The sequence below is a fragment of the Megalobrama amblycephala genome, linkage group LG4 (genome assembly GCF_018812025.1).
Source record: "Megalobrama amblycephala isolate DHTTF-2021 linkage group LG4, ASM1881202v1, whole genome shotgun sequence".
Taxonomy (NCBI): domain Eukaryota; kingdom Metazoa; phylum Chordata; class Actinopteri; order Cypriniformes; family Xenocyprididae; genus Megalobrama; species Megalobrama amblycephala.
The window spans coordinates 19,566,510-19,590,106 of record NC_063047.1 but is presented as its reverse complement, the minus strand read 5'-3'; the positions used below and the strand labels follow the sequence as shown (position 1 = coordinate 19,590,106).

At 38.6% G+C, this 23,597-nt stretch overlaps 1 protein-coding gene across 2 annotated transcripts; it reads right to left on the bottom strand.

Annotated features, from left to right (window-relative positions):
- Positions 1 to 3,726: 3,726 nt before the first annotated feature.
- gltpd2b (glycolipid transfer protein domain containing 2b) lies at positions 3,727 to 14,913 on the bottom strand. Of its 2 annotated transcripts, XM_048188128.1 has the most exons (4): positions 8,655 to 9,132; positions 7,682 to 7,737; positions 7,332 to 7,504; positions 3,727 to 5,843 (listed from the first exon to the last, which is right to left on the bottom strand). In XM_048188128.1, the coding sequence occupies exons 1-4, from the start codon at positions 8,722 to 8,724 to the stop codon at positions 5,222 to 5,224; spliced, it is 921 nt and encodes a 306-aa protein (XP_048044085.1). In that variant the 5' UTR covers positions 8,725 to 9,132; the 3' UTR covers positions 3,727 to 5,221. The 2 variants fall into 2 exon arrangements, 1 of the variants encoding a protein (XP_048044085.1); XR_007184588.1 differs by lacking the exons at positions 3,727 to 5,843; positions 8,655 to 9,132 and adding an exon at positions 9,934 to 14,913 and having other exon boundaries at positions 7,438 to 7,504.
- Positions 14,914 to 23,597: the final 8,684 nt, after the last annotated feature.

The following is a 23,597-nucleotide window of genomic DNA, read 5'->3' as shown; positions in this document are numbered from 1 at the left end:
GGGACCTTTAAAGGTGCTAAAGAGGATGTTTTGTTTTATAAATTTTTGCAATATTACTTGAAACTGTCTTTACTAACTGATAAAATACTATTTATTAGGTGCACTGAAAGTAATAATATTAATATACATCATCTGTGCACGAGGTAGGGCCTTAAAAACATCAGCCAATTGTTTACGCGATCATCGCGTAAACGATTGGCCGTCTGGCTTGTCAATCACTGCCGTGACGTTCCTTTTGAGAGACGAGCGCGGCTGCGCTCTCCAGTAACTTTCCACACTCTACAGGCGCTGCATGCAATGTTTTTGTCCGGAGACAAGAGTAACAACTGCAGATTATGAGTTACCTGCGGTGAGTCCGACATAATGAATCCAAAAAACACGACACAGCGAATGCCGGTGGTAAACACTCGTGTTCCAATACGAGTGTTTACGAGTTTTGGGAGGCGTTCCTTTGAAATGTGTTGTGAAGGAGGGGGGTTGTTCTTACGCATGCGCTCATTTTAAAAACTCAGTAACAGTCTTTGGATTCTCAGTCGACAAAAAAATCCTCTCTATCACCTTTAATACGTAGGTATAAATACGTAACTTTCAAAGACACAAAACATACATTTTTGTACATTTAGAAAGGTGCTGAAACGTACAATATTGACATATTTATAGCCCTAAAACGTAATAATACTTACGTTTTTTTAAGCGAAAAAAGTACAATATTACGAATCTTTCATGTCATAAAGATATATGTATAATTTTTTATCGTTTTGACGTCTCTAAGCACTTTTCCACGTCAAAGACTGTTTTTATAAATATGAGCGTTGGCGTGGATTTAAGCATACGCACACTCTCAAATCTCTCAAATCAAGATCAAATCTGTGCGTACGCATGCGCTTTATAAATGAGGCCCCTGGATTCTAAAGATTTGGAGTACAGCGAGCAAATAACATTGATGTAATTTGTGAATTTATGTTGTGCTTTGGTGTATCCTATGGTTGTATTGTCAGTCGCTGCATACGAGAAAACGCCTTCTGTGTCGCACAGCAAACAAAATAAATATTACAAAATGGTTAAACAATTACAGAAATTTTAGTAATTTTAAGGTTAGTCTTGTCATTGTGTAACCCTCCGAAATGAGTTTGCAGCACTAGTCACAAACAAAAAAGTTATTTCATATTAAGTAACATTAGATGAGTAATCTGCATTCAATATATTCGACTAAAACATGTATTGATATGGTAATTGAATAATATTATTTTAAAACAATACTAATTAATAATGATTTTAATAATAATGCATAAGAATTCATTCACACTTGGATACCTAAATGATTTTAAATTTTATTGCTGTTAATACGTAAGTATTTTTATATTTTACTGCTATAAATACATCAATATTGTATGTTTTTGTGTGTATAAAAAAACGTAAGTAAATGTGCATGTGGTAGAACCACACTTTGCGTAAAAATACAAACGTACTCTCATGAGATCACCTTGCAAATACAGAGTTTTGATTTGAGAACCTTTCTTTATTTGCACAAGCTTTGGTTTCCTGAAATAATATGCATATGTGACTTAATGCAAGGTTAAATATCCAATACAATTACATTTTATAAATATTTTCATCATCATATATTCACAACTATTTTAAAATAATTTTTTTACATTGTTTTAAACAATATATTTCAGTACATTTTCAAGTTTACCGTTCAAGATGATTGTAAAATAATATAATTTAGCAGACTAAAGAAGACAGGTGAAAGAAAATAAAAGTTGCATTGCTATCCAGTTTGTCATCTTGCCAGAATAGATGTACACTGTAAAAAAATTCCTGTAAAAAAAGGCCAGGTTTTCGAGAAAGTAGCCTACAGGAATATACTGTGAATTAACAGTGCTCAAAGTCGACACTCTGAGGGTGTGTTCCAAATCACACCCTCATTCACTATTCCCTACATTAGTTCACTAATATAGTCCACTTGAGAGAGTGAATAAAAACACGTGTTTGAATTCGGACACTGATGAACACCTGCTGTTAATAAGCAGAATCAATGAAGGAAAGAGAAACAGGAACAGAAAAAGATTAAATCAACTGAAGATAAAAGAAGACATTAAATCTCTCAAGATCGGATTAAACAACTCCACAAACAGCATTACCAGCTTCACTTATTACTAACCAGATGACTTTATTTCTGTCAGACGTCTAGAAGTTCTTATTGAGAATTAACAGAGGTTTAGATGTTGTTTTATTGTTTCGTTTGATGTTACCGTGATGGAGGTCAGCATTTGCTTTAGTTGTACTCTTGACCCTTGATTATTTAACATTAGTTTTTCTTTGACTGCTGTACTTGTGTTTTCAAAACATTTGTTATGGCAAAAAAAAAGTAAATGTGATCAGATGATGTTTGCCCATTATTAATGCTTGCAATCATCATTTTATAGACTCAAATTGATCTCATCAGAGTCTAATCTATTATATAGGTGATGTTTTATACACATAAGATTTATCAGTGCTGTTACAACCAGAAAATATTAAGGATTTTTGAATACAGTTTGTGCTCAAAACATTTTGAACTACTGAAAGAGTCACACAGACATCAAGAATTGACATATGAATCACAACAATGGTGACAATTAAAAGCTTCATGCCGCAATGCATGCTGGGTACCAGCATAGTACTAAAATCATCCATGACTCCCAGCATGCATTGCAGCATGAATAAATTATGCAGCTAAATTGCCTGGTTATTTTTGCTGTTGTTTTTGTGTTGACTTTTAGTAGTGTGTTTTATGACGTTTATCTTTTTTTGTTGATTGTCACCGTTGTTGAGATTCATATGATGATTCTTGATGTCTGTGTGAATCTATGTGGTGCCATAGATTAAATTTTTTTTGTAAATGATGTTTAAAAATTCTTAACTGATTGCTCAGCACTGCTTCATCCTTTGTTGTAGTATCACAGTGATAATATAAAAGTAATACAAAAGTTCATATAAAAGTAAATGTATTTAAAAACACACACACACACACACATTTTTAATGGTTTAATTATACGCTGGATAAGTTCAGTGAATTAAGCATTACATAACCAAAAACACACTATTATTTTCTCTTAGCTTCTTCATGTCATAACAAATGTGTCTTTAAAAAAAACACATTTACAGCAGCAGAAGAGAAAGTCAAGTCAAGTGTCATGAGCACAACTAAAGCGAGCACTGACCTCCATCATGGTAACGTGAAATGAAACAATAAAACAACATCTGTTAGTTCTCAATAAGAACTTCTGTAGATGTCTGACAGAAATAAAGTCAATCTGGTTAGTAATAAGTGAAGCTGGTGATATTATTTTTGCTGTTTAACCCTCCTCTGCTGAGATATTGAGCGATTTAATGTCTTCTTTTATCTTCAGTTGATTTCATCTGATTGTTTTTTTCTTTTCCTTCAGTGATTCTGCTTGTTAACAGCAGGTGTTCATCACTAATTCTCAATCATCACTTAATTAATCACTGAATTATCTCATTAACTTCAACACTGCTTCAGTGTTACTCTAACACTCTGTAGTGTGGACACAAATAAGTGTTCATTAAACACGGGGGATTTTGTTGTGGCGTTTAAAGGGTCAAAGGTGGAAGATGAAAAAACATTTTTCTACAGTAATAAACTGTAAATTAATTTACAGCAACAAACTGTAAAAAACAGTAATTTACTGTTTTCTGTAAAATCATGAAAAAACAGCAATGTACTGTAAAATGTAACAGTCAAATTTATTAAATGAAACAAGTTAATTTCACTGAAGTATTAGTGAAAGTTAATACAACTCAATAATTGATCAGAGTAAATGTTGAATTGAAGTGTTTTTTTTTTTTTATGTGTGTTTTCAGTCAATGATGATCCAGGCTCACTGATGTTATGCTGCATGTTGCTTTATTTAAAGGCAGTAACTGTGTAGTTGCTGATGCAGTGACAATCTTTTAGCTAATTGTATATGTGCTGTTATTAGCTAGCTGTTATCTGCAAGAGATTATAGCTGACATGATGTTTCAAGTTTTAATGATTTTATTTAATTTGGTTATTTCTTGTTTAGTGGACTCAAATGAAATAAGTTCAAATGAATAATATGCTCATATAGTTATAAATATAAGTTGATGAATTTAAATGGCAGTCAGACAATTTAAGGTAATCGATTTCTGCAAATGAAATTAGTTGACGAGTTTTATTAATTGAGTGCATGGTATTTTTACAGCAACATACTGTAATGTAGATTATGGTAAAGAACTGTAAAATTAACAGTAAAGTATTGACAACTTTTTTGCCAGTAATTACCTGTAAATTCACAGGACAATTTTTTACAGTGTATGAGTGTGTGAGAGTTGAATATCGCCTTGACAATCATTAGGTATCAGTCGCAGTTATAAAACTGAATTTGATAAGCATATGGATTGTAAAAATGTTTTTCTGTTGAAACAGAACTTACATAACCAAGTCTGTCGCTTCTGCTGTGTCTGCATTGCTGGGTCTTTCATAATCAACTTGTACTATTATGGTGCAAACCTACTGAAATCTGCTAATATCTTCACAAAAATCAATGCATGGCTTTTTTTTCCAATATCAGGAAAACAGATGACAAACACTATGTTTACCAGTTCATCAGTTTCCTCTACAGTTACTATAGTTATGTTTATGTTTACAGTATTTATTATTAATTTATATTCTGTATTTATGTAAATTGTCTTATACTGACGAATACATTACAAAATATATGTCTCCTGAGAAAAAAAAAACTTCTTTAGAAGTGCTTGGATATAAAATAAATAAGTAGATGTAATTCAATATGATGTAAAACAAACTGTACCTTATTATGTTCTCTTTATGCAACAAGGACTCAAGTGCTGGTCATTGCCATTGGTCATTCATTAGCACTGATTCTCAGTAGCTATATACATATATACAAAAACTATTACATGTTTGATAGTAAGGCGTTTGTTTGATTCACTAATAGATTTTTTCATTAACAGATTTCAGATGAAATTGCCTATTCCACTTGTCATGAATTTTGTCATTAATAATCCTTTAAGAACATTGACCTTTCTTTGAGTATAAAAGTAAGATGGAAAAAAATATTTATGTATTTATCCAGCTGTCTTCATTCTTTCTCATAAGTGTTCTAATCTTGTATTTCAGTGTCCTGTTCTTTAGGTTGGTCACACTCTCATTTTTCCCTCTCTCTTTCTACGCTCAGGGTAGATCCAGCATTCCGTGTTCCTGTAGAGCAACTTCGTTTCTCTTGTACACTTCTTCTATCGCTCTCACTACCCTGTTCAGCACCACAGAGGCTTCTGCCTGCGTTCCCACACACACCAACTTGTAGAAATAAGGTCGTTCAGGCATAGCAAGAAAGGCCAGCTCTGCTCCTTTCCTCACCAACCAGGTGTGATGGTGGGCCAGCGTGCGCTGGTAAGTCTCTTTGCAGAGGTCAGAAGGGCTTTGTAGACGCTCTCCTTCAGTTGCATCCTTCCCTAATTCCTGCAGGAAGTTTTGCAGCCAAAGCAGAGCGCGGTGTAAGCGCAGCAGAGTCCTGCAGCCTGAGTTCGTCTGCTGGTGAAAATCTACTAAACCATTCTCTAACTCCCATTTAATCATAGACCGGATAGAAGTGTATCCAAATGAGAGTCTGTGATTCAATTCAGAGTAGTTAGAAGATCTGTTATGAGATATCACCATGCCTGTGTCTCTTTGCGGAGTCATTTTCTTCTCTGCCTCTTTTTCCGCTTTTTGGGCCAGGTCACGGATGATGGTGGTTTTTGACTCAATTTCTTGTGAAATTAAACCCACCATTGGCCCTAAGGCTTCCAAAAACCTTAAATGCACAGAAAAGAGGAGACATATTTTAAACATGTTTCTACTTGCATATAGATATTATTATCATCAAAGAGTTGCAGTTCTTGGATTTGATTGTCCAGGTGGTGTTGTAGAGTGGTATGTCTGAATTCATATGGTGCGTCTCAATTCATGTAGTATAAATATTGTGTATATTTTGTAGTATAAATATTGTGAGTAGTGTGTTCACAGTGAAAGTTCCAAAAAGAAAAAGTACCTAAAATACCCAGATGATGCACTTAATTAACCAACAAAAAAAGTATGAAATGTTGGACACTTTATGCACTCAATTGTCACAGCTTTCCTTGCAGCGGAGGGAGAGGGGCTATCAGTCACCGATGCCAGATGACAAAATAATCTTATCAATATGCGATAGATGGATGCATGTATTGCACATTATAAGTGAATAGTGTATAGTACAGTGGTTCTCAACTCAGGCCCTCAAGGTCCACTTTCCTGCAGAGTTTTACTCCAACCCTAATCAAACATACACTGAAAGATAAGGACTTCAGGATTAGTAGAAAGTTGCAGGTAGGTGAGTTTAATCAAGGTTGGAACTAAACTCTACAGGAAAGTGAACCTTGAGAACCAAAGTTTAGAACCAAAAATACACTAAATAACGTATCTAAAATATAAGTTACTCAGTGATAACTTCTTGTTTAAAGGTGCCCTAGATTCAAAAATTGAATTTACCTTGGCATAGTTAAATAACAAGAGTTCAGTACATGGAAAAGACATACAGTGAGTCTCAAACACCATTGTTTCCTCCTTCTTATATAAATCTCATTTGTTTAAAAGACCTCCGAAGAACAGGCGAATCTCAACATAACACCGACTGTTACGTAACAGTCGGGGTGTACGCCCCCAGTATTTGCATATGCCAGCCCATGATTGAGGCATTACACAAGGGCAGCCAGTATTAACGTCTGGATGTGCAGTAAACACAACTTCATTCTTTATAAATCTCTCCAACAGTGTAGCATTAGCCGTTAGCCACGGATCACAGCCTGAAACTCATTCAGAATCAATGTAAACATCAAAATAAACACTGTGCTTACACGATTAGACATGCTGCATGACGAACACTTTGTAAAGATCCATTTTGAGGGTTATATTAGCTGTTTGAACTTTTTTTATGTTGTTTAAGGCAAGCGCGAGCTCTTGGGGCGTGGAGCACGAGATTTAAAGGGCCACACACCCTGAATCGGAATTATGCCCCAAAATAGGCAGTTAAAAAAATTTATTAAAAAAAATCTATGGGGTATTTTGAGCTGAAACTTCACAGACACATTCAGGGGACACCTTAGACTTATATTACATCTTTTAAAAAAAAGTTCTAGGGCACCTTTAATAAAGTTTGTGTTTGTGATCATGCTGCACACTTGCTCATATATGGCTTAATTATAGAATTTGGAATATTTAGCATAGCCTAGCCTCATTTATGATGAAATTATGTACGTTAACCTACTTGATAAGCTCATCCCAGCTTGCGAGGTACGGCTTTAGTAGCACATCATTTGCAGAGACTGGTGCTTCCTGCAGATGAGCCTGCAATTTGGCAATTTGAAACCTCTGACCAGGACACACCCTCAGTGGAACCACACCTTCATCGGAACTATTAACTATAGTCAAAGACAGCGCCTGGGAAAAGACAAGAGATGGAAATGTGAGGTAAGGAGGACAGATTTCTAGGAGAGTGGTGCAATAAAACGAGTGACAATAAATGGGCAAAGTTCCTGTTACCACGCACAGACTGAAAATGACCTATTGACAGCTTCATGTTATATTGTGTTCTCTTTTATATTTCACCATTCTTACCTTGTTTTTTACTCTAGAAGCTATTGGACAAGTATTCCAGTGCTCCAGGTTCCCATCTACAATGAGAGGCAGAAGATGAGAGAATAAATAATTTTAAACAGGAAGAGAAAATAAAAAAAGCAATACTTAGTTAAATAACATAGTTAAATCATTTAGCTTCGCAGAGTTGAAGTTGATCAGACTCCCACATAAACACATCCAGAAGGTATATAAACTGTATTACTGACTTGCATGAGATAAAGAAATCAATTGTAAATATTTCTCTCAATATTAAAGGAGTAGTTAGCTCCAGAACAATAATAAAAAAAAACTGTCATCTTTTGCTCTTCCTTATATCGTTTCAAACATATATTATCGCTCATACCAGATTGTTCAGCCGGTGAGATGAACTCGAGAACTAAATCATTCTGATTCATGAACAAATCGTACACTGAATCATTAAAAATATATTTTTTCAACATTTGGTCATTTGGACACTGCTACTTCTCTCAAGAACTCTAAACATATTTAAGATATGAAACAGGATAAAAATGTCTTTTCAGCATCTGCTCATGTTTATTGCCTTGATGTCATGACAACATATGTTTTTATATTAGCTCATCAAAATGATTTAAGCAATTTCAACTTAATATGTCAGTTTAATGTAATTTAAGTTGATTATACTTAATAATTGAAGGCAGCAACTGAACTTAAGATTTTCACTTGAAATAGGTGGAAATCTTTTACAGTGTCAAGATCAATTAGCTCTGCTGTAACAGCCATACTGATGGACAAGTAACTCAATATCAACAAAACTGATATTTATGTAATTACAAGCTTATTAAGATGCAAATTAGAAAACAGTACCTCAAAAAAAAAAAAAATCTATTAACCTAACCCCGTAAGGTAGCTTTGGTGTGGAAGAAAATGAGGCCTATAAACCAATTCTACATTCACCAAATATATTTTATTCAAAAAAAATTGCAAAACTTACGTAGCCACATGGAGCCAAGCAAAAGGAGGATAAAGACAATAGCAACACAAGCCCTGAATTTGACTCCCATAATGATCCACTGTCCTCTTCTCTGCTCCTCGGGTGGCCTCTCTTTCCTTCTCAATCTATTCACACATACTCTCTCTCCTCAGCATCTCTACTCCACCGCCACTGTGCTCAGTACCTTTCTTCTCTTACACGGTGTGTTTTTGATTGGGTTTCAATCTTCACTCAAACACAAACTGCCAGGCAAATCTTAACCCTCATGTGTTTACACTACTGAACAGACAGTCTCTATGTTACTTCCTGTTTTGTGTTACTCCTCTCTTTCTGTATCTCCAGTTTAGTCCACCAGCCTAATTTATGCTAAGTTGATTTTTGCATTATGTTGTTTTTCTTTCTTTCGTCTCCTGTCCTGCTCTCTGTATTGTCAGTCTCCAGTGATGTTGCTCAATCTGAGAGTCCATAGATTAGTCAGGAACAACAAATCACTCCTTATTAGGCAAGCCCTAAGCAAACTGTAGTAACCTTTACACTAACGCACACAGACGCTACGCCCGTGTCACAAATAAATTGTGAAATTCTGAAATTTTCAGGGGAAGGTCCCATTTTTATTTTCCCAATATGTGCATCTCTCAGCAAAAGAGGGAGAGATTTCTTTATACGAAAAATAAGCACTGTTTAAAAGATTCAAATGTCCCATTCAAATGTTGAATTCAAATGCGTCACATTCAAATGTTCTGGTTAGGTGGCTAAATAATGTTGGTTTTTATTCTTTAATTACCCTAAATTCATATATTAGTATAATTTTAGTGAAGCTGACACACTTTTCAAAGAGACCATGATGTTTAATTTAGAATTGTTAAAAATTGCATGACAAGGCCCGTGTTAACCAAGTCAACACTGGACAGTCACTCTGACCTGAAATGTCAGTGAGCACCTTAAAAAAAAGCTGTCATGCCCTAAAAACCTTACCCCTCCGGTTTGAAAGATGATGAATTTCAATGCCCCAGTTTGGCAGAGTAAGTATGACTGTAGGCATTAGCAGTTTGACTCTGTGTCACTATATTTAGAGCTGCTAATTTATAGACCTCAGTTCATTTACACAAAAGCAAACATAGTCACTCATCAAGGGTGATATTATCTGATCAAAGCTATCAGTAACACAGTACAACAGTATCAACACCCACTCATTTCTGCACGTGAGTAAGTGTTTTGAACACATTATCCATATAAAACTGTCATTTACAAACAAAGCATTGTTAAATAATTTACTTACGGTAAAAGTTTAGTTGCTACGATGCAGCTACTGTCAGAGCCAATGCAGTTTGCTGATTCATCTTTCAACAGAAGTTTCTTTGCAAACTCTCCTTTAAGGCCCGTTCGCACCAAGAACGATAAAGATAACGATAAAGATACAGTTCTAAAAATTGTTCTAACAGAATGGATTAACATAGAACAGTGCTCTGTACTAAATGCCATTGTCAACACTAGTTTTATGACACCCCAATCTAAGAAAAAGATGAAAATAAAAAAAATATCTGGGTTAAGCAAACTCTGAGAGTTTGGACAACATTTAAAAAGAGAAAAAGAAAACAAAACAAAAAAATTGAGAGGAGTGGCAACCTTATCAAGAGACATGTCTATAGCAGATAACCTTGAGTTTCTACCCTCCAGTTAAGATGGTACTTTTAAAAGATGGACTGAGAAGGGTCTTATCATAATTGATCAGTTATTTAAGGGAAGCACATTGCACTCATTCTCTGATCTTAAAGAAATGTTTATGTTATCGTCAAGTGATTTCTTTCGGTACCTACAAATAAGAAACTATATTACAACTCATAAGGACAAGGAAATAATTATGGAAGCCCCAACTAAAGCAGAACAGTATTTCACTGATATAAAGAAGCAATATCTATTAATAGACATATGTCACACATATATAGCAGACTATTTCTTGATTCAACAGATAATACACTCCATAGAGACATAGAAACTCCATAAAGACAAAGTGAGAGTCTGAACTAAACGAAACTGAGGATGAGACATAGGAAAGTATATGTGCAAAATGTCACAAGGGAATCAATAGTCACAACTGGAAAGAGTTTGACTGGAAAACAAAAATTAGGTTTTTTAGAACACCATTGGCAATATTAAAATTTGTTAACCGTCCAGAAGCAGAGAAATGCTGGAGGGGTTGTGGGAAGGTAGGAGACCACACGCATATATTTTGGGATTGTCCGAAAATATCCACATTTTATATTTTGCTTGTACTCTTATTAAGTGCACAAAAAACTATGAAAATTAATTGGAAGAAAGCCACATTCTCCAACAATGGCCCAATAGATAGAAAAACTTGAATCTATTTATAAAATGGAATATTCAGCTACCCAACTCCAACTGAAAATGGACATCTTCTTACAAAGGTGGACACCAGTATATATCTGGATCCATTAAAAACTAATTGATCAGTAAGGAACTTTTACTTATTTGCTGTTGTATTATTTGATTTTCACATTGCTGTATGTGTGTCACGATCCCTGTGTTGTCTTGTGTTTTGTAGGACTTTTATGTTGAAGCGTAATCTTGGTTTTCTTTGTTTCAATCTTTACTTCCTGTGTTTTGGTTCCTGTTTTGCCTTGTTACCATGACATCATATCACCAACACCTGTCCCTTATCAGCCCATTGTTAATGTCTATTTAAACCTTTACGTTCAGTTGTTGTTTATTGGTCGTTGCCCTTGTGTGTTCTTGCCGTTGCTCTCGTCTGCTGCCTGTGGATTACTCCTGTTTATGGATTACCTTTTTGTTACTAAACGTTGGTGCTTGCATTTGGATTCTCACTCTGTCTCATGTCTGCGCATTCGTAACAATGTGTTTTCTTTCTACTCTTTTTAATTATTTTTTAAATACATTTTTTTTATTTTATTACAAATGGCTTGAAATTATAAGAAATTTATAAAATTATAGATAAACTAGTATAATAATAATATTTCTGAGATAAACACGCGTAGGTTGCCGCATTTATGGACACACAGAAGAAAGCCTTGCTCTGCCTCGGTACGGTATGTGTCAAGCCATTCGTTAGTCTGGCTGTTTGATGAGAAAGAGATTGAATGTAGTTGCAATAAATGCGTTAAGAATCCATAGCAGTGGAGGACTGTTGTTTTGCTGCGCTGAATTGCAGAAGAAATGATGACGGTACGGTTTAATGTTTGGTTGACCAATCAGCGGAAAGGGGTGTTTCATTCCTGTCTACATAGAGATCAAATATTCAAGTTGTTTATTCATTTGCTACCCCTGAACGAAAAACGAAAAATCAAGCCGAATTCTTGATTTTCGCTTTGTTTGAAAAAAAAGAAAAACGAAAAAGGTGCCGTTTTTAATTTTTCCAATTTCTATGTTAAATCAAAAAACGAATGACCAAAAGATACACGGACCGTGTCCGTTTTTGATTTCATTTCCTATTTGGAATGGAATAACGAGAAATGAAAAGACGGCTAATTTTTTTTTCGTTTAGTCTAACAAACGGAAATTTAGATTTTGGCCCGATTTCCCATTTTTCGTTTGTGATTTATAAAAATTAGTTTATGGCTTTGATATTTCATGGGTGGTGCTGAAACACCCCTTTCATCTGATTGGTCAAACCGTGCCGTTTTCAGGACGGCCTTATTTCTGTCAGGTAGAATAACAGTCGGTATGGCATTGACAAATCATCCCACTTTTTCACCACATGAACCACCACTCGCTGAAATTTAAATAATAAATGTGTTAATCGTGCTGCTGCAAAGCTTTGCCTCTAATGTACGACACTTGGGAGATCACAAGTCATACAGTATGCTGCTTACACGGAGTTTGGTGTTCCCAATATATATACCATGATAATATATCTACCTTTCCCATTCGTCTTTTAAGATGATCACTTTAGTGAGTGTGTGTGTGTGTGTGTAAGAGAGAGAAAGAGAGAGAGAAAGAGAGAGAGAGAGAGAGAGAGAGAGAGAATAAATAATTGTGAAAACTGAAATTTAAAAGTATGCCTGTAAGTGTTATGTACTCAGTTCACGCAGAAAGAATGAGATTAAAAAAAGATAATTGAATCGGTAAACAATCTTCGAAAGAGTTTTGTTTGTTCCTTCACTCTCTTACTTTGTTCAGTTACACGATCTCAGTGGCAGTCGGCTTTGTTCTGTCATGAGCTTTCAAAAGACAGCCAGTTTTGTTCCTTTGCTCTCTTACGAGATTTCAAAGACAAAGGCCATCGGTTTTGTTTGGTTACGAGATCTCAGTGGTGGACGGCTTTGATTTGTCATGAACCTTCAAAGGACGGCCGGTTTTGTTCCTTTGTGCTCTTACGAGATTTCGAAGACAAAGGCCATCAGTTTTGTTATGTCACGAAATTTCATTGGGCCGGTTTTGTTAGATTACGCAATCTCAGTGACGGTGAGCTTTGTTCAGTCATGAGCTTTCAAAAGATGGCCGGTTTTGTTCCTTCGCTCTCTTACGAGATTTCGAAGACAAAGGTGGTCGGTTTTCTTTTGTCACAAGATTTCACTGATGGCTGGTTTTGATAGGTTACGCGGTCTCAGTGGTGGTGTGGTTTGTTCAGTTACAAGCTTTCAAAAGACAGCCGCTTTTGTTCCTTCGCTTCCGAGATTTTGAAGACAAAGGCCATCGGTTTTGTTCGGTTACGAGATCTCAGTGGCAGCCGGTTTTGTTAGGTTACGCAATCTCAGTGGCGGTAGGATAGCTTTCAAAAGATGGCCGCTTTTGTTCCTTCGCTCACTTAAGAGATTTTGGAGACAAAGGCCATCTGTTTTGTACGGTTACGAGATCTCAGTGGCGGTCGGCTTTGTTCTGTCATGAGCTTTCAAAAGACGGCCATTTTTTTCGCTCTTTCATGAGATTTCGAAGACAAAGGCGGTCGGTTTTGTTCTGTCACGAGATTACACTGATCGCCGGTTTTGTTTGGTTACGCAATCTCAGTGGCAGTGGGATTTTGTTCTGTCATGAGCTTTCAAAAGATGGACAGTTTTGATACTTCGCTGTCTTACGAGATTTCAAAGACAAAGGCGGTCAGTTTTGTTCTGTCACGAGATTTCACTAATGGCCGGTTTTGTTAGGTTATGCAATCTTAGTGGTGGTGGGGTTTGTTCAGTTATAAGCTTTCAAAAGACAGCCGCTTTCATTCCTTCGTTTTCATACGAGATTTTGTAGACAAAGGCTGTCAGTTTTGTATGGTTACGAGATCTCAGTGGCGGACGGTACCGCTCCCACTCCTGTGGTGGAGGCGTCCACTTCCACGACAAATGGCAGGTCAAGGTCCGGATGGACGAGGAGGGGAGCGGTGGTGAAGGCACTCTTGAGGGCTTCGAAGGCGTTGGTGGCATCTTCGGACCAGGACAGAGACTTGGGCTGGTGACGGAGGAGGTTGGTGAGTGGGTGGATAATGGAGCTGTAGTTCTTGATAAAGCGGCGGTAGAAATTGGCGAAGCCTAGGAAACGTTGGAGTTCTTTGATGGTTGTGGGAATGGGCCAGGACTTGATGGCTTCTACCTTCCCCTCGTCCATCTGGATGCCACTGTGATCAATTAAGTATCCCAGGAAATGGACTGAGGGTTGGTGAAAGGAGCACTTTTCTGCCTTGAGGAATAGGTGAAATTGCCGTAAGCGTTGGAGGACCTCCGCAACGTGGTGGCGATGTTCGGCCAGGCTCCGGGAGTAGATAAGGATGTCATCTATGTACACCAGTACAAACTTGTGGAGGAACTCCCGGAGCACCTCATGAATGAAATCCTGGAATACGGAGGGGGCGTTGACAAGTCCATAGGGCATGACCAGATATTCATAATGGCCGGTGGGCGTGACGAAGGCGGTCTTCCACTCGTCCCCCTCGCGTATCCGGATGAGGTTGTACGAGCTGCGGAGGTTCAGCTTAGTGAACACAGTGGCACCACGGAGATGTTCCAGGGCCGCTGGGACGAGGGGAAGTGGGTACCGGAACTTAACTGTAATCTTGTTTAGGGAACGATAATCAATGCAGGGCCGCAAGCCTCCGTCCTTTTTTGCCACGAAGAAGAAACTTGAAGCAGCAGGGGAAGTAGACGGGCGGATGTATCCTTGGTTAAGGGCCTCTTCGATGTATTCTTCCATGGCCTTCTCCTCCGGCACTGACAGGGGGTAGATCCTTCCCCTAGGCACTGGCTCACCCGGTAACAAGTCAAATCAAGTCAAGTCAAATTTATTTATATAGCGCTTTTACAATTGGTAATTGTTTCAAAGCAGCTTTACATATTAGAAGCACAGAAAAAAGGGAAGTGGTTAAAAATAAGCTGTACAAACAAGCGTGGTAATATGTAACATATACAAGATGGTGCTACATTAAGCCAATGTCGGCTGACTCCCAGGGGTGGAAAAAACCCCCTAGGAGAAAACCCAGCGTGGGAAAAAAGTCCTAGGAGGGAAAAAAACCCTTGGAAGATATATATAATATATGTAAATGGATATGGAGATCAAAATCTGAATTATACATTTTTATTATAGAGATTAAAAATAGATTATATATAAATATATGTAAGCAGATACGGGGATTAAAAATCTAAATTATAGATGCAGCCAGAACTGGATCTGTAGGCCCATTGTCTCCTGGGCTACGTTGTAGTCAGGTCCAGACACAGGTTCTCCATCTGATCTGGATACGGCCTGGATCCAGCACCCGGCAAACCTCGGGATAAGCAGAGAGACAGATATTAGCGTAGATGCCATTCTTATTCTGATGTACAGGTATATCTAGTGTTATAGGAAATGTTCTCGGTTCCGGCCGACCTAATTATTGCAGCGTAACAATCCTTTAACGGATTTGAAAAATGTTAATGTATTGATAATGTGTTATGTGTATGCAAGAGCAAAGAGATGTGTTTTTAGTCTAGATTTAAACTGACAGAGTGTGTCTGCTTCCCGAACAATGCTAGGAAGATTGTTCCAGAGTTTAGGTGCTAAATAGGAAAAGGATCTGCCGCCTTCAGTTGATTTTGATATTCTGGGTATTATCAACTGGCCTGAATTCTGAGATCGCGATAAACGTGAAGGACAATAATGCATTAAGAGCTCACTTAGGTACTGGGGAGCTAAACCATTTAGAGCTTTATAAGTAAGTAGCAAGATTTTAAAATGTATACGATGTTTAATAGGGAGCCAATGTAATGTTGACAGAACTGGGCTAATATGGTCATACTTTCTGGTTCTATTAAGAACTCTAGCTGCCGCATTTTGGACCAACTGTAGTCTGTTTAAAAGCCGAGCAGAACAACCACCCAGTAGAGCGTTACAATAATCTAGTCTTGAGGTCATGAATGCATGAACCAACTGTTCCGCATTTGTCATTGAGAGCATATGTCGTAATTTAGATATATTTTTTAGATGGAAGAAGGCGGTTTTACAGATACTAGAAACATGACTTTCAAATGAAAGATTGGTATCGAAGAGCACACCCAAGTTCCTAACTGAGGACGAAGGTTTAATGGAGCATCCGTCAAGTGTTAGAGAGTATTCAAGGTTTTTTCGTGAGGAAGTTTTTGGTCCAAAGATTAGGATATCAGTTTTTTCTGAATTTAATAATAAGAAATTTCTTGTCATCCAGTTTTTAATGTCAGCTATGCATTCTGTTAGTTTTGTGAATTTGTAGGTTTCGTCAGGGCGCGAGGAAATATAGAGCTGAGTATCGTCAGCGTAGCAGTGAAAACTAACACCATGCTTCCTAATTATCTCTCCTAAGGGCAGCATGTACAGAGTGAAAAGCAACGGTCCTAGTACTGAGCCTTGTGGTACTCCATATTGAACCTGTGATCGATACGACATCTCTTCATTAACTACTACAGACTGATAACGGTCAGATAAATACGATTTGAACCATGCCAAAGCAATTCCACTAATGCCAATATAGTTTTCAAGTCTTTTTAAAAGAATGTTGTGATCGATAGTGTCAAAAGCAGCACTGAGATCTAATAACACTAATAGAGAAATACAGCCACGATCGGATGATAGGAGTAGATCGTTTGTAACTCTAACGAGAGCAGTCTCAGTACTATGGTATGGTCTAAATCCTGACTGGAAATCCTCACAGATCTATGGCACAGTCCCATGGCCAGTGTGGAGGTAGTTTGGAGGCTCGTTGCGGGCAAAAGACGTCACTGAAGGGGGCGTAACAGGATGGAATGTCAATGGAGCGTTTCTCTATGGGGCTTTCATTGGAAGTGGTGCAGATGGAGATCTTCTTGGAACGTGGAGACTTAGGAACCTCAAACTCGGAGAAACAATTGGAGAAGCAATGTTTGCCCCACTTCAGGATCTCGCCCTAGAACCACGTCAGCGGTGGAATCCTCCAGAACCAGCAGATGGATGTCCTCGACGTGTAGAATACCCACATGGAGCTGAAGGGGTCCCACACAACGGCTGATCCTCTTACGGCTCAGGGGTTTGCCCGTGATGGAGTGGACTTGATAGATAGTCGGAGAGGGCGAGGTTTTGAGTTTGAGTTGTCGACAGAGGGAGCCTGAGATGAAGTTTCCTGCTGACCCTGAATCGAGGAGCGCCACCACTGGAACAGATACATCAGCAGCAGTAAGGTTTACAACAGTAGTGAGTGGTTTCATCTTCTTAATGGAGGGAATGATGGCACTCACCATTGGTCGAGGAGGACGAATTGGGCATGCGGAGATTACATGCCCAGGAGAGCCACAATATACACATAGATTCAGGGTCAGCCTTCTTTGACGTTCAGAGGGTGATAGACGGGAATTATCCACTTGCATGGGCTCGCTGGCTGGTTCTGGGGAGCTGACGGGTTCGGATCGACGGAGAGAGATGTTGGGAAGTGGCTGGCCCTGGTGCTCATTGAGACACACCTGCATACGAGTGCCTACGCGGATGGCGAGTTGGGTGAAGCGTTCGAGGCCGATGGAATCCTCGTATGCAGCGAGATGCAACCGCACTCTGGGTTCCAACCCCTGACGAAACGAGGTGATGAGGGCTTGTTCATTCCATCCACTGCAAGCGGCTAGCGTTCTGAACTGCAAGGCATAATCAGTCACAGATTTGGATCCTTGTTTTAAATTATAGAGTTTCTCACCAATAGATGAATCAGTCAGGGGTTTTCCAAAGACCTCACGGAAATGGGAGACGAAGGAGGAATATGACTTGACCACGGAGCCTTTCTGGGTCCAGAGAGAGTCGGCCCAGTGAAGAGCTTTACCTTGCAGTTGGGAGATTATAAACACTATTTTTGCAGTATCAGTAGGGTAGAGATGCGGTTGCATCTCCAGGACCAACTCACATTGCAGGAGGAATCCGCTGCAATCCTCCGCCGATCCAGAGTAGGGCGCCGGTTTGGCCATGGGATTGGCGTGTATCGCAGGTGGAGGAGTGGAAGAAGTGGATGCGGAAGCGGCAGCAGGTGATGGTGACGGTGACGGTGGTTGTGGGGTGAGTGCTCGGCGCAAAGCGTCAACGAGCTCTTGAAACGGGTCCTGTTGACTCATGCTGATATCCAGTTGGTATGGTCCAGTCTTCTGTTACAACAGAGACGGCTCGGAGGCAGATGTAAAAGCAAGTAAAGTATATTTATTGATATCAGCAGAGAATCGGGTGAGTATATGGCAATTACTGAAACTTGAGGTGTTGATAGAAGAATGACACTGTCCTTTGTTGATTGAAGGAAGAGTCTGGATGAACACGCTGGAGACTGGAGACAGGGAACACTCACACACAGTTGGAGAAGCACACAAGGAATACTGGAGACACTGGAGACGTTGGAGACAGGTAAGTAGCAAGTAGGAGTCCTTGAGGTAAGTACACATGTAGCTGTGGTACGAACAAGACCGGACAGTGACTGTGTGTGAGTGTGGGTTTTTTGAGGTGGTGGTGATTGCTGTGCTGATGACGTGCAGGTGGCGGTGATTAGTATTCCGGTGACTGAGTGCGTGGGTATTGGAGGGAGGTGGAACCTGACGTGTCTGTGACAGAGATTGCAAACCTTCCATGGCAAAAAAAACAAAACAAAACAAAACAAAACAAAACAAAACAAAACAAAACAAAACAAAACAAAACAAAGACTCCTCAATGGGTTTAAGGAAGGGACAGTATATTCATTTGGTCTTCTGCTGTGACGATTTTGTGCAGTCTGTCTAAAATGTGAATATGTGGGCCGTGTTGTAAGGGCCTAAGTTGGCATGCTGGTGGAGGACCACATTCTGCGTGATTGCAACATACATTGTGATGTTACCACCACGTTGTCTCGGGATATTCAAAATAGCTCTGTGGCCAATGATGTTTCTCCCTCTTCCTTTTACTGCAACAATGCCTTCCATTTTGTTGAATATACATAAACTCACCTTTTTCCTTTTTATAGTACTTGCACCTGATTGTTGAGTTTACAATTAAGTGTCTGCACACCTGATGACTGTGTTTGATTAATTGGTTTATAAGGGTGGTATTTTAGACACACTGTTAGACCTTGCTGTAGAAAAACAGCCAAATTCTGACAGTAACAAACCATTTTCCATTAAAACAGTAATATACTGTAGAAAACACTGCATTCTGGGTAATATTTGTCATCCAATAGCCTACAGGAATATACTGTGAGTTAACAATGGTCAAAGTCAACACTCAGAGGCTGTGTTCTAAATCACACCCTATACCCTCATTCACTATTCCCTACATTAGTTCACTAATATAGTGAACAAACCAAACATTTTCACCAAAATATCAACATCTAAACTTCTGTTAATTCTCAATAAGATTTCTTTTGTAGATTTCTTCAGTTGAAAAAAACTAGAATAAATGTGGAGTTCAGGAGGTGTGGGGATGTAAGCCAAGCAACCATTATCTTCAACATTTTTGCAGGAGGCTTTTCATCTGTATAACAATTTGGGATGTTTGCTACATCCTCAGTAGTAAGATTAAGACCTGTTTTGAGACCTGTGGATCCAACATGATGAATACATTTTGGTAAGACAAATTAAGACAAAATGTCACTGCTCATGACACTTATCACATGCATCTTTGACATTTGGCAAAGACACTGTGTCACGTTTCCCCGGATGTGGAGTTTCCGGTTACCCACACGGAACACGGTTCAATTTCAGGTCTTATTAATAGTACACAAAGGAGACAGGAATTCATGCTCCGGTAAGCCCACCGACAAGCTTTGCAATCCAGTGTCACTTAAGCCCATGTACCATGTCCCACTTAAGCCCGGTGGCCAGCAACTGGCCAAGCAATGCATCGATGCCATTTGGCTTATACAGAATGTAAACAAAACAAATATCCATGAAGTAAAAAAAATTTTTGTGTCATAATCTAATTTAAATGGCATTAAAGAGCCTGCCTCTCCTGCTTTTAAAGTCTGTGTGCATAAGATTATTGAAACATCCTGTAGATCATGGTGGCTATTTAATTTGAAACGTTTTGCAGACATTCTTAAAGGGCACCTATTATGCCGCTTTTTATAAGATGTAATATTGGTCTTGGGTGTCCCCAGAATGTATTTGTGAAGTTTCAGCACAAAATACCCCACAGTTAATTTATTATAACCATTTGAAAATGTCATTTTTGGGGCCTGTTTTAAAAAGAGCTGTTTTGGTGTGTACCACCTTAAATATAAATGAGCTGCATATCCCCGCCCTGCCTTTGGATGAGGGCGTAACTTGCATACCTATGGCAATAAACAGAGGGTAGAAGCAGAATGGCTGAGAGTGAGAGACCTTGCTGTTTTGTATGGCATTCAGCCGTACATGTTTGAACCGGAATCAGACCCAGATGATGAAGAGACTCCGGCAGAAGAAACACAATTGAGAATGGAGCAGGACGTCTCTGAATGGTTATTTGATACATGTATTTACTTATAGAGTTTTAATCGCGTCCCCTTTGCAATTATGGATGTGCAACACACACACACACACACACACATACACACACACTGTGATAACGTTCGCGCAATTTTTTGAAACTACAAACACAAATACTGTGATAACGTTTGCTAAGTAAACATACACCGTTTTTAATACAATATCTTTAAGAAATATATATATATATATATATATATATATATATATATATATATGTGTGTGTGTGTGTGTGTGTGTGTGTGGATACACACTATACAAACAAGGTTTAAATTATATACACAGACATTCTACGACGACGACAACAACTTTAGACGCATTTGTTATTGAATTGGCTGACATCGACTGAAATGACTATTTGCTCAAAAAACATTAAATACACTTACTTCTTCTGGAGGTGACGTTGGATCGCGAACAGTAGGCAACGATCCACACTTGATGATTAACTTTGAAGCAAGACCTGCTTTGAATTGACCCTCGTTCTCAAAACAGTCAGTCAAAAAATGATTCGCGCAAACATAAACGTATTTTGGAATTTTGAGTGGCGCCTTTCTTTCGTCAATAAAATCCATCCACTGCGTTTTCAGTGGCTCTGATGTCGGAAGTAAGTGAAAACTACTATGTTCATTATTACATCCCACAACAGAACACTTTCTTAGGAGACATTACCGGCTGTCGTTGAAACAATGGAGGATGGTTGACAGATCACCGAGGTCGGGGTCTATGCCAAAACCAGATTGTCAATCAAACCACGTGGGTGGGGCTTAGCGCAATTCTACGTCACAGTGAGAGCAATCTTAGAACAGGGCGTTCTGAGCAAGCGGCAACCTCCCCCTTTCTCTCGTGAAGCCAATACGGAAGTAACTTAAACTGCGATTCATCGACTGGCCGCTAGGGACAGGCTCCAAAAGAGAGCAGAATCTCATAGAGTCCCATGTTAAATTGGCCAAGTTTATAGCAGAAAAAAACATGTTTACAAGTTGGTTCAAATTGTGGTTTTGGTCTATACTGCTATTTTTGCCCTTCATGACAACTCTGAGGGGGGTGGATTTTTTTATAACTTATCCGTTTAAATTATATTAAGCCTTAAAGTTCTGCATAATTAAGGGCGTGGTCACTTGAGTGACAGGTGGATTGCGCTGCTGTCTGTGAGCCATCACTTTACCTCAGCTGCCGCTGAATTTGGCATCTCAGCCGTATTTGTGCTCGATTATTTTATACAATTATAAAATATGGCTTGCTGCATAATATTCAAGACTGATGTGTGTCTGTGTAGATGCGCATGCATGGGGAAGAGACACAGAACACACGTTGTTGGATCGTGGCATTGGCTGAAAGTTTTGGTTGTGAGATTTACTGCAATGACAATGGTGGGAGGATATCAAAATCCGACAGCACTGCTTGGATATTATAACTAAAACTGCTGCACTATTTTGAAAAAAATATACTTTGGACACAGGCTTATTTGTTTGTTAGATACGATCGCTGCTCAGATTGCATCCTTTCTTGAAGAACGATGACAGAGAGCAGATCATTCAGAAGAAATGTGACGTTTTTTTGTTTTGCAATGGACATTCATATTTTACCCAAGTGCCACGGATTGGATTCATCTCGCGATCTCTATTTCATTATAAAGGTATGAAGTCCCATTTGATTTTCCATGTTGTTATTTGCACAACCAACACTACTGGAGCATCTATATCTTAAAAAACAAAGTAGATTGACAGTAAACCTTTAGAACGTTCTGATGATAAAACTTATCTTCATTAATATTTTAGATCGTATCTTAGATAGATAGATAGCTCCTTTGCTGCTAACATGGTCACGTCGAGCTAGGCAGACGTGGTTTCAGCAACCAGTCATATCAGCTCAAACCACCTCCCCGCCTCTTTGCCCATTTTCAGTTATCCGGGAGTGACGTGCGGTGACGCGCAGCTAAGATGGCCGCGGCCTCATTTAGGCGTCAGAACTGCTGTTCAGAACTCTATGGGTGACGTCACGGACGCTACGTCCATATTTTTTTACAGTCTATGGTTCTGAGACAGTGCTTATGAATTATTGAGATTGTAAAAAAACCACTGGGTGGATTTTTCTCATTCTAGGGTGGTTTTGCTCACACACTGCCAACACAAATTTATGGTCAAACACCATGTAAAAGTGAATTTTGCATAATAGGTGCCCTTTAATAACTGATATATAACTGATAGTGTCAGTTATCATAGTGTGTGTTGGACCTCATAAATCATTTAGAACCTGACACGCAGGACAGTTTTGTACATGAGCTCACCACTTAGACGTCTCTCATAACTTACTGTTGAACTTTTGACCTGCTGGGAACAAAAAGAAACTTTAACAGTTCTCTGTGTTCCCTTTCACACACACACACACACACACACACACACACACACACACACACATTTTTCTATTGACATTTATTGCTTGATACTGAACTTTAATATCTGTCTCCTAATGCCAAATCTTAATGCATTTTTATAAAGTCCTTACTAGTGTTTACTAGCTGTTTTCCTCATTAGGACATACCAATGTAGATCATTCCAGGTTTTACTATTCTTTTGAGGACATGTGGTCACTATGTAGCTGTGAGAAAGAAAAACAAGACTTTAGAAAACCTTAAAGGTACGCTGCTGGTTATTTCTGCCATGACGATATCTAAGTTTCAAACTGTTTAACCTGAAAACAGCACGATGCAATGCGTAATTCAAAATACGCTTAAAACACATGTAAAAAAAAAAATAATAATAAAAATCAATATTTCATATTACGTAGGCTACATTGAAGCCTAATTTTACGGACTTTTCTTAGTGTATAGGCAAATATTACAACAAAACACACCCTTGGCTCTATAACCGCTGCATTTACTTCGTTTCAGTGCTATACAGAACAGACCACACTGTCCAGACAGACACTGGTTATTTATACCCAAGTGCATGGGCGACATCAACACTATGGCCCTTAAACCCCCTCCCACACGTACACCTGTTAACATTGCTTATTTCTGAAACACAATTCCCCAAGGCTGAACAAC

Excerpts from the sequence above, each read along its gene's own strand:
- gltpd2b (XM_048188128.1), bottom strand. The coding sequence starts at position 8,724 with ATGGGAGTCAAATTCAGGGCTTGTGTTGCTATTGTCTTTATCCTCCTT. Across the intron at positions 7,505-7,681 it reads CTTCTAGAGTAAAAAACAAG|GCGCTGTCTTTGACTATAGT; the intron begins GTAAGAATGGTG and ends GTCTTTTCCCAG. Across the intron at positions 5,844-7,331 it reads AGCTGGGATGAGCTTATCAA|GTTTTTGGAAGCCTTAGGGC; the intron begins GTAGGTTAACGT and ends TGTGCATTTAAG.